The sequence below is a fragment of the Lissotriton helveticus genome, chromosome 8 (assembly GCF_964261635.1).
Source record: "Lissotriton helveticus chromosome 8, aLisHel1.1, whole genome shotgun sequence".
NCBI classification, from domain to species: domain Eukaryota; kingdom Metazoa; phylum Chordata; class Amphibia; order Caudata; family Salamandridae; genus Lissotriton; species Lissotriton helveticus.
The window spans coordinates 108,118,147-108,129,809 of NC_136069.1; the positions used below are offsets into that span (position 1 = coordinate 108,118,147).

Here is an 11,663-nt window from a genome sequence, read left to right on the forward strand (position 1 = left end):
ACTTCTCATGCCCAATAAAGTCTATTTCAACCCTTCACAGTATCAGGAAAGGCCTGCAAGGCCTTGGGCCTACTTCCAGCGTCCAGGCACCTGTGTTTGTGATACTTGTGACATTTGGAGGTGTTCAGCTTCAAGGGGATGAAGTCACACCTTCTACCCAGGGTTATGGAGCTCAGCGCAGGGTAAGATTTCAGCTTTTCACCCCTAGCTGGATGTGTTGAAGCAAAACACTTCTCATGCCCAATAAAGTCTATTTCAACCCTTCACAGTATCAGGAAAGGCCTGTAAGGCCTTGGGCCTACATCCATTCTCCAGGCACCAATGTTACTGACACCTGTGACATTTGGTGGTGTTAAGCTTCATGGGGAAGAAGTCACACCTTCTACCCAGGGTTATGGAGCTCAGCGCAGGGTAAGATTTCAGGTTATTCCCCCTGGCTCGAGGTGTTAAAGCAAAACACTTCACATGCCCAATAAATTGTATTTCACCCCTTCACAGTATCAGGAAAGGCCTGCAAGGCCTCGTGCCTACTTCCAGCCCCCAGGCACCAATGTTACTGACACCTGTGACATTTGGTGGTGTTAAGCTTCATGGGGAGAGAAGTCACACCTTCTACCCAGGGTTATGGAGCTCAGCGCAGGGTAAGAATTCAGGTTATTCCCCCTGGCTCGAGGTGTTAAAGCAAAACACTTCACATGCCCAATAAATTGTATTTCACCCCTTCACAGTATCAGGAAAGGCCTGCAAGGCCTTGGGCCTACTTGCAGCCCCCAGGCACCAATGTTACTGACACCTGTGACATTTGGTGGTGTTAAGCTTCAAGGGGAAGATGTCACACCTTCTACCCAGGGTTATGGAGCTCAGCGCAGGGTATGATTTTAGGTTATCCCCCTGGCTGGAGGTGTTTAAGCAAAACACCTCACATGCCCAGTACAGTGTATTTCACCCTTTCCCAGTATCAGTAAAGGCCTGCAAGGCCTTGTGCCTACTTCCAGCCTCCAGGCACCAATGTTACTGATACCTGTGACATTTGGTGGTGTTAAGCTTCAAGGGGATGAAGTCGCACCTTCTACCCAGGGTTATGGAGCTCCGCGCAGGGAAAGATTTCAGGCTTCACCCCAGGCTTAAGGCGTGAACATAGAACAATTACCATACACAACAATGTGTATTTCACCCATTCACAGTATCAGGAAAGGCCTGCTAGGCCTTGGGCCTACTTCCAGCCTCCAGGCACCAATGTTACTGATACCTGTGACATGTGGTGGTGTTAAGCTTCAAGGGGATGAAGTCACACTTTCTACCCAGGGTTATGGAGCTCAGCGCAGGGTAAGAATTCAGGTTATCCCCCTGGCTGGAGGTGTTAAAGCAAAATACTTCACATGCCCATTAAACTCTATTTCACCCCTTCACAGTATCAGGAAAGGCCTGCAAGGCCTTGTGCCTACTTCCAGCCCCCAGGCACCAATGTTACTGATGCCTGTGACATTTGGTGGTGTAAAGCTTCAAGGGGATGAAGTCGCACCTTCTACCCAGGGTTATGGAGCTCTGCGCAGGGTAAGATTTCAGGTTATCCGCCTGGCTGGAGGTGTTAAAGCAAAACACTCCACATGCCCAATAAAGTCCATTTCACCCCTTCACTGTATCAGGAAAGGCCTGCAAGGCCTTGGGCCTACCTCCAGCCTCCAGGCACCAATGTTACTGATACCTGTGACATGTGGTGGTGTTAAGCTTCAAGGGGATGAAGTCACACTTTCTACCCAGGGTTATGGAGCTCAGCGCAGGGTAAGAATTCAGGTTATCCCCCTGGCTGGAGGTGTTAAAGCAAAACACTTCACATGCCCAATACATTGTATTTCACCCCTTCACAGTATCAGGAAAGGCCTGCAAGGCCTTGGGCCTACTTCCAGCCTCCAGGCACCAATGTTACTGATGCCTGTGACATTTGGTGGTGTTAAGCTTCAAGGGGATGAAGTCACACCTTTTACCCAGGGTTATGGAGCTCAGTGCAGGGTAAGAATTCAGGGTATCCCCCTGGCTGGAGGTGTTAAAGCAAAACACTTCACATGCCCAGTACAGTGTATTTCACCCTTTCCCAGTATCAGGAAAGGCCTGCAAGGCCTTGTGCCTACTTCCAGCCTCCAGGCACCAATGTTACTGATACCTGTGACATTTGGCGGTGTTAAGCTTCAAGGGGAAGAAGTCACACCATCTACCCAGGGTTATGGAGCTCAGTGCAGGGTAAGAATTCAGGTTATCCCCCTGGCTGGAGGTGTTAAAGCAAAACACTTCACATGCCCAATAAAGTCTATTTCACCCCTTCACAGTATCAGGAAAGGCCTGCAAGGCCTTGTGCCTACTTCCAGCCTCCAGGCACCAATGTTACTGATGCCTGTGACATTTGGTGGTGTTAAGCTTCAAGGGGAAGAAGTCACACCTTTTACCCTGGGTTATGGAGCTCAGCGCAGGGTAAGATTTCAGGTTATCCCCCTGGCTTGAGGTGTTAAAGCAAAACACTTCACATGCCCAATAAAGTCTATTTCACCCCTTTCTCAGTATCAGGAAAGGCCTGCAAGGCCTTGGGCCTACTTCCAGCCCCCAGGCACCAATGTACTGATACCTGTGACATTTGGTGGTGTTAAGCTTCAAGGGGATGAAGTCACACCTTCTACCCAGGGTTATGGAGCTCCTCGCAGGGTAAGATTTCAGGCTTCACCCCAGGCTGGAGGCGTGAAAATAGAACAATTACCATACACAGCAATGTGTATTTCACCCATTCACAGTATCAGGAAAGGCCTGCAAGGCCTTGGGCCTACTTCCAGCCTCCAGGCACCAATTTTACTGATACCTGTGACATTTGGTGGTGTTAAGCTTCAAGGGGATGAAGTCACACTTTATACCCAGGGTTATGGAGCTCAGCGCAGGGTAAGATTTTTGGTTATCCCCCTGGCTGGAGGTGTTTAAGCAAAACACCTCACATGCCCAGTACAGTGTATTTCACCCTTTCCCAGTATCAGGAAAGGCCTGCAAGGCCTTGTGCCTACTTCCAGCCTCCAGGCACCAATGTTACTGATACCTGTGACATTTGGTGGTGTTAAGCTTCAAGGGGAAGAAGTCCCACCTTCTACCCAGGGTTATGGAGCTCAGCGCAGGGTAAGATTTCAGGTTATCCCCCTGGCTTGAGGTGTTAAAGCCAAACACTCCACATGCCCAAGAATGTCTATTTCACACCTACACGGTATCAGGAAAGGCCTGCAAGGCCTTGGGCCTGCTTCCAGCCTCCAGGCACCAATGTTACTGATACCTGTGACATTTGGTGGTGTTAAGCTTCAAGGGGAAGGAGTCACATCTTCAACCCAGGGTTATGGAGCTCAGTGCAGGGTAAGAATTCAGGGTATCCCCCTGGCTGGAGGTGTTAAAGCAAAACATTTCACATGCCCAATAAGGTCTATTTCTCCCCTTCGCATTGTCGGGAAAGGCCTGTAATGCCTTTGGCCTATTTCCAACCTCCAGGCACCATTTTTTGGGATACATGTAACATTTGGAGGTGTTAATCTTCAAAGGGATACAGTTGCTCCTTCTACCCAGGGCTATGGAACTACGCACAGGGGGAGATCGCAGGTTTTCCCCTTGGAAGGAGGCGGAGAAGTAAAACACTTCCCTCAAATCCAAGGGGAAAGGCTGAAATCTTACCCTATGCAGAGCTCCGTAGTTCTGGGTAGACGGAGTGCCATTGTCCCCTTGCAGCTGAGCACATCATAATTTCACATTTATCACTAAAACATGTGTTTGGTGGATAGAAATGTGCCCATGTCTCTGCAGGCCAAGGCCTGATCTTTCAAATGGGTGTATGTACCTTTTAGGCTAGGTGAAGTGTTTTCATTTCTTCACCTCCACTCGTGAGGGAAATCTTGAATCTTACCCTGCCTGGAGCTCCAAATCCCTGGGTAGAAAGAGTGACTTAGTGCCCTTGAATCTGAAAACCTCATAATGTCACAAATATCACTAAAGCAGGTCCCTGGTGGCTAGAAATGCCCCAGAGCCCTGAAGGCTCTATTCTGATATGGTGACTGGGTTATTTTGTGCTGTTTTGGGCCGTGTGAAGTATTTTATTCTTACACCGCCACCCCAGGGAAAGACGTGAAATATTTTCCTGTGCGGAGCTCTATATCTCTGGGAAGAAGGGCTGACTTTGTCCCCTTTATTCTGGAAACCTCATAGTATCAGATATATTACTAAAACAGGTTCCTGGAAGCTAGGGATGGGCCAGGGTACCTGAAGGCTAAGATCTGAAACTGTGAATGGTGTTCATGTACGTCTTTGACTATGAGAAGTGTTTTATTTTTGTTTCCCTCTACCTACATATAAGGCGAAAACCTGTAATTAGCAGTAGACCTCAATCAGGCTGCCAGGCGCAGAATCTGATTTGTCGGCGCAGGTCGCACTCTTGACATGCCATTTGATTCAGGAGTGGTCCCCACCCCAGCAATCGGGCTCAATACAACATTGATAGTCACAGGCCTCACTCTGTACTGTGGGATGTATGATGTAACAATTAGATTGCGGTACATTACATTGCTGTTTTAGGCGCTTTCCACGACTTGCACGGGAGGGCGCTCTAGACTTAGGAATAGTATGATTTACTATTCGAACTCCAGCCTAAGTAAGGTAGGGAAGGTGTTGGAATAGTAAATCGCACTATTCCATAGTCTAGTGCGCCCTCCCGTGCAAGTCGTGGAAAAGACTTGCGTTGTAAATGCAGCGATCGAAATGTACTGCGGTGTTTTGACCGCGTTGTTAAGGTCGGTTCCCGTCCAAAGATGTCACCTGAGATGTAAACCTAACTCCAGCTGTGAACATCAGCTCAGCAGAGTGCCTCCATGCAGGTACTGGGGTCACCATTTCAGGTGCATTCACACCCTCTGCTCTCACGCTGGGTGCCAATGTAGGTCTAACTCGGCCGCCTGCCTCTATTGTGTCACTGTGTGTTTATTATGTTTAGTGTGCCCCCGTCTCCTCCAGCTCGGCGCTTGGCAGTGAATGCCCTCTGGCTGCATGTGAAGCTACCAGCGCGCAGCCGCCTTGTGACCCGTGAGTCTTGAGCCCGGCCCGTGCCCCGCTGCTTGTAAAAATCCCCCGGCTGCCCCCGAGTCGTGGGTGCCACAGCCGAGGGTGCAGGCGCGCGGCGAGGGCCCCCCTGACCCCCGGGCCGGGGCCCCCTGTTGTTGTCTTCGCTCCCCCGCTCGGCCGGCGGAGCCCTGTGTTACTTCGGCCCGTTCCAGAACGCGCTCCCCGCGTCCCCCTGAGCCCCATTGTGACGCCACAGGGCCCACTCCCTGCAGGAGGCCCCTCCCGCCCGCGGGCCGCCGCTCCCGGCCTCAGAGCGCGAGGGTGGACCGGGGGAAAGGGGCCCGGAGCCCGGGATTCAAGGCACGGGGGCGTCAGCCATCGGGGGAGGGCAGAGATTCACGGCGGATTACAAGCCTCTGAGGACGGGGTCGGCTGAAACGGGGGAGGGCACGGGAAGGGGTTGAAGTTGGGCTTCTTTTCATGTGTGTATGGGAGCGTGTGTTTAACGGATTGTGTTTAAAAACTTAGATAATCCGATAGTAGGAAACACAAAAGTCAGCTCGGAGCAGAGAGCCGAGTGCGCCTCGCACACAGCCCTCACTCCTCGGAACCAATCAGGGGCTGGCTCCTCCCTATATATGCACGGGGCTCGGGTTGGGAGGTACATTTCTGTTCTGTGACAGCGCCGAGACTCGTATTGCAATGGCAGAAACCGCTCCAGCCGCCGCGGCGCCTCCCGCTGAGGTCGCCCCCAAGAAGAAGCAGAAGAAAGCAGCGGGGGCCTCCAAGGCCAAGAAGCCTTCCGGTCCCAGCGTGTCCGACCTGATTTTGAAGTGTGTGACCGCCTCGGCCGAGAGGAAGGGAGTCTCCCTGGTGGCTCTGAAGAAGGCGCTGACCGCCGCCGGCTACGATGCGGACAAGAACAAGGGCCGCGTTAAGGTCTCCCTGAAGAGCCTGGTCAGTAAAGGCGCCCTAGCCCAGCTGAAGGGCACCGGGGCCTCCGGGTCCTTCAAAGTGAACAAGAAGCAGCTGGAGGGCAAGAAGGCAGCCAAGAAGACAGCTGCCAAGACCAAGAAGCCAGCGGCCAAGAAAGCTGCCCCTGCCGCCAAGAAGCCCAAAAAGGCTCCCGCGGGGGTCAAGAAGAGCCCGAAGAAGGTCAAGAAGCCAGCAGCAGCCAAGAGCCCCAAGAAGCCCAAGGCTGCCCCTGCCAAGAAGGCTGCCAAGAGCCCAGCGAAAGCCAAGGCGGCGAAGCCCAAAGTAGCCAAGAAAAGCCCTGCCAAGGTAGTCAAACCCAAGGCAGCCAAGCCCAAAGCAGCGAAGCCCAAAAAGGCAGCGCCCAAGAAGAAGTAAGGGCTGGCACCGAGACACTGCAAACACAACGGCTCTTTTAAGGGCCACCACCCTGTCTAGAAGAGAGCGTGTTCCTCCCCACCTTTGCACCCACCCAATGGCCCCACTTCTCAAAAATAAACTGCACCATACATCCATAGCGCACTTTTCCACACGCGAGTGCCGCGTGTGATCTTGGCCATATAAACGGCTCTTTCGGTGCTGCGTGGATTGAAATCGTTATTACATAGAAAATAAGGGGGTCCGGGAGTTATAAGACCTCCGTTTATAATACATGTGCAATAACGTGTGTGTCTCTGTGCTTTCACTGTACCCGGGCAGACTCTAAATAGTGTCTGCATAAAGCAGATGATTGTGAACTTTAATTGGAGCGCAGGTAACTGCGTGCTCCAGGGTGAGGGTAAAAAGCGGGTCTGGGAGTTATAAGACCTCAGTTTATTATAAACGTGTTTGTGTTGGTGCTTTCACTGTATCCGGGCAGACTCGATATAGCGCCTGCATAAAGCAGACGATTGTGAACTTTCAATCGAGCGCAGGTAACGGGGGCGTGTTCCAGAGTGACCAAGGGCAGTGTGCTTATGACATCTCGGGCTCCTCTCCCGGTTGACCGGGGTCGAGTCGTCCTCGTGACTACAAGTGGATGGACGGACGGACGGAGACAAAGGCTGACCGAGGCGCGGGCTCCGGCGCCATCATCCAAGGGGGGGGTCTCTTTTATCCACAGCTCATTGGACAGCTAGGCTGCAGCCTCCAGTTCAGTATCCAATCGTTGCACACCGCGGGCTATTTTCGAACGTGGGGCGGTCTCCTCAGCCAACCAGAGCAGCCCTCCGTCTGTGAGGGCATAAATAGGGCTCTTTCCCTGGTAGACGCCATTCTTCTCTGCCTTCGCTGAGAGAGACCGCTCCCGCCATGGCCCGCACCAAGCAGACATCCCGCAAGTCCACCGGCGGCAAAGCGCCCCGCAAGCAGCTGGCCACCAAGGCAGCCCGCAAGAGCGCGCCTGCCACCGGAGGAGTCAAGAAGCCTCACCGCTACCGGCCAGGCACCGTGGCTCTCCGCGAGATCCGCCGCTACCAGAAGTCCACCGAGCTCCTCATCCGCAAGCTGCCCTTCCAGCGCTTGGTGAGGGAGATCGCCCAGGACTTCAAGACCGACCTGCGCTTCCAGAGCTCCGCCGTCATGGCCCTGCAGGAGGCCAGCGAGGCCTACCTGGTCGGGCTCTTCGAGGACACCAACCTGTGCGCCATCCACGCCAAGAGGGTGACCATCATGCCCAAGGACATCCAGCTGGCCCGTCGCATCCGAGGCGAGAGGGCCTAAGGAGACGGACCGACCCGAACAACCACCACCACAACGGCTCTTTTAAGGGCCACCACCCTGTCACCTACGAGCTTCTCTTATCTGTCATGGCATGTGTTTTACAGGTTAGGGAGGGTGGGCTGCGAGTACCACGGTCACTGGGCAACTTATACCGGCTCTGGGGAAACCAGAGCACTCTGTGTTCACAGTGCATAAACGCCTGTTCAATGTGTCCATCTAATAATAAAAAGCCTTTTTATAGGGGGTTGTGCAGGGATCCGCTGGTCACAAGCCACCGCTTAAGGGGCATCTGTGTCCCCGGTACATCGGGTTCGTGTGTCTGATTTCGGGAACGTTTGCCCCGGGGTGAACTAACGCCGTTCCCCAGGGTCTTAAAAGTACAAACACAACGTTAAACCCGCTCACAGAGACACTGTTCGCCCCCAACATGGAAAACCATAAGCCCGGGGGGGGGGGGGGGCAGATGTGTGAATTCCCCAGGGGGTTTATTGAACCTCATCGTTACAGTGCTCATGTGACATTTAAAGAGGCGGAACGGGTTGCCTGCTGTCGGCCCTCGGTCTGCAGCAAGCCCCGTGAGAGCGGGCCTTTCTGCACTTAACATTACCCTTATAAAACACATATTCCAAAACACATATTTCTCCGGTCATAATAGAAGCACGTTAGCTCTTAGGGGAGGAAGTGGTTGGCCCTTAAAAGAGCCGTTGTGTTCGTTGGGGTGCGCCTGGAAGCCTTACTTGGCGCTGGTGTACTTGGTGACGGCCTTGGTGCCCTCCGACACGGCGTGCTTGGCCAGCTCTCCGGGGAGCAGAAGGCGGACTGCGGTCTGGATCTCCCGGGAGGTGATGGTGCGCCGCGAGTTGTAGTGAGCCAGTTTGGAAGCCTCTGCAGCGATGCGCTCGAAGATGTCGTTCACGAAGGAGTTCATGATGCCCATGGCCTTGGAGGAAATGCCGGTATCCGGGTGCACCTGCTTCATCACTTTGTAAATGTAGATGGCATAGCTTTCCTTCCTGCTCCTCTTGCGCTTCTTCCCGTCCTTCTTGGGCGGCTTGGAGAGCGCTTTCTTGGAGCCCTTCTTGGGTGCCGGCGCGGACTTGGCTGGTTCAGGCATGGTCGACGCTCTTTCGCTGCTTGCTGTGGAGCCGAGAGAAATGATGCCTGGGCGTCCGGCACTTGTATTTATAGGCTGGGCGTGCAAAGCAGCTTCTTCCCGTTTCTCCTTTCTCATTGGCAGGCATAGGCAGGGCCCCCACTTCCTATTGTAATGCGGTTCTGGGACACTGATTGGTTAAACAGAAGCCCGCCTCCCTCCATTGAAAAGTACTATCGGCGCCTAGCTGTCAACCAATCAGACGCTCCCGAAGTCTTTATATTACCGGAGTCCAGCAGAAGGCGCAGTACCATTCTCTCTGTTGTGTGACTGAGACCCTAGATCGATCGCCATGTCTGGACGCGGAAAGCAAGGAGGAAAGGCCCGCGCCAAGGCCAAGACACGCTCTTCCAGAGCCGGGCTCCAGTTCCCCGTGGGCCGTGTGCACAGGCTGCTCAGGAAGGGAAGCTACGCCGAGAGGGTGGGCGCCGGTGCCCCCGTCTATCTGGCTGCAGTGCTGGAGTACCTGACCGCTGAGATTCTGGAGCTGGCTGGCAACGCCGCCCGGGACAACAAGAAGACCCGCATCATCCCCAGACACCTCCAGCTGGCCATCCGCAACGACGAGGAGCTGAACAAGCTGCTGGGCCGAGTCACCATCGCCCAGGGAGGAGTCCTGCCCAACATCCAGGCCGTGCTGCTGCCCAAGAAAACCGAGAGCCACAAGGCACAGGGTAAAGCAAGCAAGTAAAGGCCCGCAGACCACCGTGGAAACGCACCCTAAACACAAAGGCTCTTTTCAGGGCTATCCACAGACTCCATCAAAGAGCGTATCCGTGCCGAGGTGTTACTCTGGCGGCTTCATAGATGCGGCAGCGCCCGCCACCGTAGCTTTGTAGTGGAGGGCATGCCCAAGCTCTGGCCGTACACTTTAATGTTGTCCCGTCCCAAAGCCTAGCATGAGGCAGACCATATCAATGTTTTTTTTTATACATATATAATTTTTAATTTTCAGGGACACGTTTTGCAGACGTGCCCCAGCCGAGCGGGCACCGAACGCGAAGGTTAGGCGGGCCGCGGTGACAAGTGGGGGCCTGGAAGGGAGGAGTGTGTGTGTTTGACTGATCAGTGCACCGGCGGCAGCTGCTAAGCCGAGCCGAGCGGGCACCGAACGCGAGGGTTAGGCAGGCCGCGGTGACAAGTGGGGGGGGGGGGCTGGAAGGTAGGAGTGTGCGTGTTTGACTGATCAGTGCACCGGCGGCAGCTGCTGAGCCCCCCATCGGGAGCCCCTGACAGAGAGGCGGGCTGGGAGCGCGCTCTTTTTCAAACAATGTATACATATATATTTTTTTCTTTTCATTTTTGGGGGACACATTTTGCAGGCTTGCCCCAGCCGGGCGCGGGATGTGGGCAGTGCTACGAGGTTGCAGGCGGCCAAACGCAGCGGGGTGGTGCCGGTGAGGCCGCTAACGTGTGTGGCTCCATTAAAACATACAGAGCCTTCTGCTTATATTGGACAGGGGGCTCCGAACGCAGGGGATCGGTGGCCCGCGGTCACAAGGGGAGGCCGGGAAGGGAGGTGCTTGCGTGTGTTTGACTGTGATCTGTGCACCGGCGGCAGCTGCGCTGAGCCAGCCCATGACAAAGGCGGGCTGGGAGCCCGCTCTTTTTCAGAAGGCAACGGCCGCTCCAGCCCCCGCTTACTGCAGAAGGCGGGCCGGGTCCGAGCTCTCCCGCCTCACAGGGCGTCACGTGGGCGCTTGGAGCTCCCGCGCAGGTCCGCTGAGCCTCCACATAAAGCAGCCGGTGCTGGTTTTCCTCTTCATTTCTGCTCCCAGCAACGAGAAGAGAACATGTCTGGACGCGGCAAAGGAGGGAAGGGGCTCGGCAAAGGCGGCGCCAAGAGACACCGCAAGGTTCTCCGGGACAACATCCAGGGCATCACTAAGCCGGCCATTCGCCGCCTGGCGCGCCGTGGCGGAGTCAAGCGCATCTCCGGCCTCATCTACGAGGAGACCCGCGGGGTGCTCAAGGTTTTCCTGGAGAACGTGATCCGGGACGCTGTCACCTACACCGAGCACGCCAAGAGGAAGACCGTCACCGCCATGGATGTGGTCTATGCCCTGAAGCGCCAGGGCCGCACTCTCTACGGATTCGGCGGTTAAACACTCGACTTGCCCACGGAAAAAAAGGAAAAAAACAACAACCCAAAGGCTCTTTTAAGAGCCGACCACCATGTCGTGTGAGAGCTGTGTCTATGAACTATTATCCCCGCAGCGCAGGGCTGCTATCTAGGCCCACACTCGCTCGGGAGGGGAGGAGGGGGGAACCCGGGGAGTTGCTCCGCAGCCACTCTGCTCTGGAAGGCACGGCCGGGAAGGCGGGTTTACCCCGTCCCACGGGCCCGCCACCATGGAGCTCTAAACTAGGGACCAAAGGTGGGTTCAGCCCGGCCCATGGGCCCGCCACCGTGGAGCCCTTGCCTGGGGACCTACGGTGGGTTTAGCCCGGCCCGGCTGCCCGCCATCATGGAGCCCTTGTCTGGGGACCTACGGTGGGTTTAGCCCGGACCAGGGGCCCGCCATCATGGAGCCCTTGCCTGGGGACCTACGGTGGGTTTAGCCCGGAGCAGGTGCCCGCCATCATGGAGCCCTTGCCTGGGGACCTACGGTGGGTTTAGCCCGGAGCAGGTGCCCGCCATCATGGAGCCCTTGCATGGGGACCTAAGGCGGGTTTAGCCCGGCACAGGGCCCCACGAGTCACGCAGTTCTAAGGGGGGTGTTTAGACCGGCCCAGGTGCCCGCCATCATGGAGCCCTTGCATGGGGACC

General features: G+C 55.1%; 1 protein-coding gene across 1 annotated transcript; it reads left to right on the forward strand.

The window, feature by feature from the left end:
• Nucleotides 1–5,730: 5,730 nt before the first annotated feature.
• LOC144771501 (histone H1.01-like) lies at nt 5,731–7,043 on the forward strand. Its single transcript, XM_078655916.1, has one exon. It carries the CDS (start codon nt 5,770–5,772, stop codon nt 6,415–6,417), a length of 648 nt encoding a protein of 215 aa, XP_078512042.1. The 5' UTR covers nt 5,731–5,769; the 3' UTR covers nt 6,418–7,043.
• Nucleotides 7,044–11,663: the final 4,620 nt, after the last annotated feature.

Excerpts from the sequence above, each read along its gene's own strand:
- LOC144771501 (XM_078655916.1), top strand. The coding sequence starts at position 5,770 with ATGGCAGAAACCGCTCCAGCCGCCGCGGCGCCTCCCGCTGAGGTCGCC.